Below are 3,586 nucleotides of genomic sequence, written 5' to 3' on the forward strand. Positions count from 1 at the left end.
AATCAGAGGAGCTGTCCCGACTCAGAAGCTGGAACTCGAGTCCGAGGACTCCGAAGAGCTGGCCAGCCTTGGCCGTCTTCAAGCTTCTTCGCCGTAGGACGCTTCTTGTCGGACTCGGAGTCGGAATCGGAAGAGTCCGAGTCAGACGAGTCACTGCTGTCTGAAGCAGGAGCCTTGCGCTTCAGGTTGACGACGGGAACAGCAATCTTGGGAGCGGGCTCATCGTCGCTGTCGCTGTCGCTGTCGGAGCTGCTCGAGTCGGAGTCGGAGCTGGAGTCAGAGCTCGACTCGGCGGCGGCAGCGTCAGCCATGTCGACATCCTCCTCGGAGCTCGAATCGCTGCTGCTCGAGCTGGAGCTGGAGCTGACGTTCTGAACGACCGTCTCGGTGATGGTGACAGGCTCGCCCTCGGGGGTGCTCAGCGACGTCTCCCAAGTCTGGAAGACGCTGACGAGGTTGTGGCGGTGCTTCTTGGTGGCATCCTTGGACTTGGACGACTTCTTGCCGTGCTGCTTCTTGAAGGCCACGTGGGCGGATGGCGCGTGCTCGGAGAGAAAGTTCTCGACAAGATCCATGAGCTCGGCGGGCGGAGCGGCAGGCGCGGCGGCCTTCTTGCCCTTCTTGTCCTTCTTATCAGTCTTGGCCATGGTCACGGTAGGCTGCTCGCTCTGGGGCGCAGTGGTGGTTTTGACCGAGTTGTTTGAAAAGAGCCAAGCGGGTGGCTTGCTCGACATGTGTTGTGGTAGTAGTTGAGCGTGGTGGGTGGCCAGGCACTTGGATCAACCTGGGGTTGGTGTGGTGGATTTGAGCAAGAGTAAGAGTTGCGATCCTCGACAGGGAGTTTTTTTTTTTCCCCTACTGGGAGCACTGATCAGGTCGTCGCCCAATTCGAAGACGCCAGCCTGAATTGACCAATTTTTTTTTCGAGACAGATCCCGGCCCCGCCAAGGGTCTTATCTTATCAGGATCCGCAAGCCTCTCTCTACAGGCACCCTACCTAAGGTACCTGTGTAGGTTAGAGAGGTCGCTGAGTTCACACCTGCTCCAAGGCTTGATCGTCTTTCCCAACTCAAAGGCTATTGCTATGGTATCTCCTACAGCGTCGCTAAGACAGTGATAAGGCAATTGTTCTAGTATGATTGCAAGCACATCCATAGCCGGCTAACTCCAGATCCTGTGAAGTGAGCACCGCTCTCCAAGGAGGACAATCGCATACGTCTTTCTCCCCAAGACGAATTCAGAACTACTACTACTACGAGCTCAACATGGCCTCGTCAGAAGAAGCACTCTGTTGCACCATCACTATAGACTTCGGGTCCAGATCTGCTCCGCGAAGTTCCGTGCGTGCATACAGTCAACCGCTACTGGTATCATCAGCTCCAGCCCAGACTTCGCCGCCAGAGTGTTCCACCTTCAGCATTGCGTCAACCCCAATCGGCATAGTGGATGAACAGCCCTGCGCAACACAAGCGATGGAGGCGTCGACCAAGGTTGAGGCTGTCAGAGAAGCCTCCTTGCATAGAGCGGCAGACAAGACGTAGCGCAGCAATACCCGCCCAGGTCTGGAACCCAATATGTCACAAAGCCGATAGGGATGCACTGTGTTCTGGATTGTGATGACACCGTTACTTTCATGGATCATGGGTAGGTAAAGTAATAACTACTGTACCTTAGAGAGAATTGATTGTCACTGGCAGTCAGATCTCATGTATCGAGGCCCGTGCATCGTATCCATCTGTGTGCGCGACCATGCACAAGTCCAAGTAAACAAAGGTCCCACCATAGCTTTTAGTTCAATCCATCCCCAATACATCACCAGCTTTCCTTTCACCTGATCCCGCATCCTGGTCGCCATCATTTCCCAGCCGTCGTGCCGACACGAACGGGCACCAGCCACCTACGATGAACGCAACCAAAAGAAAGTTCAACTCGCTGATTCAGGGCATCGGCAGCCGGTCGTCGACACCTGCCAACGACACGGGCACCACCAACGATGCAGCACCTTCCGCCTCCCCTCGACCTGCCTCTCTCGCCTCCCTCCACACCTCACCAGCGACCATGGCCGTCGAAGAAGACCTGCTGCAGAAGCGACGGCGTCTACAGGCGCTGACCGACAAGCGTGCCGCCGCAACGAACACCATCAAGTCCCTCGGCGGCACGACCAAGGTCTCGAACATTGTGCTGAAGAAGTGGAACTCGACCAGAGAACCCGCCGACGCCCCAAGCCGGCCTCCAAGTACGCACCCAACGACCGCGCCGAGCTGCTGAAGAGGCTCGCCACCTTCCAGGAGATCACCGACTGGACGCCCAAGCCCGACCTGGTCAACGAGATCGAGTGGGCCAAGAGGGGGTGGGTGTGCCAGGGCAAGGAGGGGCGTGCGCTGCACGCTCTGCAGCAAGGAGCTCCTCGTCAAGCTCACGAAGAAGGAGGTCGATGGCCAGGACGTGCCCGCGCTCGTATCGTCGGACGTCGAGGAGGCGCTGCAGGAGAAGTATGCCGAGCTTGTCGTGACCGCCCATCAGGAGGACTGCCTGTGGCGGAGGCAAGGCTGCGACGGTATGCTGTTGTCCGATACCGATTGTCCATTGCTTCTCGGCTGACTCTTTTTTGCGAAGATTCATTACTGCGGCTGTCATTGACGAATGCCAAAGTGAGCCACGAAGCTCTACGGCAGCGGTACGACGAGCTCTGCGCCCGGAAGCCGTTCCTTCCCTATGAATTCAACCTGCGACTCCCCGAAGGCCTCGACATGGACGCCGTCCTTTCACAACTACCCGATGACTTTTTCAACAACCCTGCTCCCCGACCAGACATGGACCATCCGAACCGCGTCGCCCTCGCTCTCGCCGTCATGGGTTGGCAGGGTCTTTCGAATGCTAGGATCGGCGCCGTGCCCAACTCGGCGTCCTGCCACACGTGCCTGCGCCGACTCGGCCTGTGGATGTTCAAGAGCAAGGAGGTCGGGCCCAACAACGAAGTGCTCGTCCCCGCGCCGATGGATCACCTCGACCCGGCCAGGGAGCACCGCTTCTTCTGCCCGTGGAAGAACCCCCAGACCCAGCGGTGGAACAGCACCAAACCGCCCTCGGAGAAGGACCTCCCTGCGTGGACAATCTTGACGCAGGTCATCAAGAACGACGCATACCTGCGGGGCGCTTTGGATGACTGGCCAAAAAGCCGAGCGCGACCTAGCACGGCCAAGCACAACACGGACAAGGACGGCAACGGTCCGCCCTCTACTCCTCGACGGCCGAGCATAGCCGCGACGACGATTGGCGATCGGGGCGGCGTCTCGTTCGATACACCGTCTCTGGCGGCGCAGGACGGCGACGACGAGGATGAGGAGAAGGTCCGCGACAAGAAGGACAAGGAGAGGTGGGCTCGTCTGAGGAGAGTCAAGAGCTTGTTTGAGACCAAAGGTGGGAAGAAGTCTCGGAAGTCTCAGAGTCGGCCCGGCACGGGACATTCGACTGCGTCAGCGCTGACAGGGACGGTTCCTGGGGAAACCACCAAGGAATAAGGGTACGGCCTGGTAATGGGCTACCACAGGCGGGCATTTGTATGTGTACCGTACTCATGACGGTG

At 58.3% G+C, this 3,586-nt stretch overlaps 2 protein-coding genes across 2 annotated transcripts in view; one reads left to right on the forward strand and one right to left on the reverse strand.

The window, feature by feature from the left end:
- VDBG_07916 (predicted protein) overlaps positions 1 to 647 on the reverse strand; it is a gene marked incomplete at both ends in the record, with an annotated part of 1,340 nt that extends 693 nt beyond the window's left edge. The window contains one exon of the mRNA XM_003001611.1: positions 50 to 647. Coding sequence (XP_003001657.1) covers positions 50 to 647 — 598 coding nt within the window. The remainder of the gene's footprint in view (positions 1 to 49) is intronic.
- A 1,255-nt stretch (positions 648 to 1,902) lies between these two features.
- Positions 1,903 to 3,521, forward strand: VDBG_07917 (C3HC zinc finger domain-containing protein; the record flags this gene model as incomplete). The annotated part of the gene is made up of 3 exons (XM_003001612.1): positions 1,903 to 2,236; positions 2,348 to 2,557; positions 2,617 to 3,521. The coding sequence occupies 3 exons, from the start codon at positions 1,903 to 1,905 to the stop codon at positions 3,519 to 3,521; spliced, it is 1,449 nt and encodes a 482-aa protein (XP_003001658.1).
- Between the last annotated feature and the right edge of the window lie 65 nt (positions 3,522 to 3,586).

This window comes from Verticillium alfalfae, genomic scaffold (assembly GCF_000150825.1).
Source record: "Verticillium alfalfae VaMs.102 supercont1.11 genomic scaffold, whole genome shotgun sequence".
Classification (NCBI taxonomy): domain Eukaryota; kingdom Fungi; phylum Ascomycota; class Sordariomycetes; order Glomerellales; family Plectosphaerellaceae; genus Verticillium; species Verticillium alfalfae.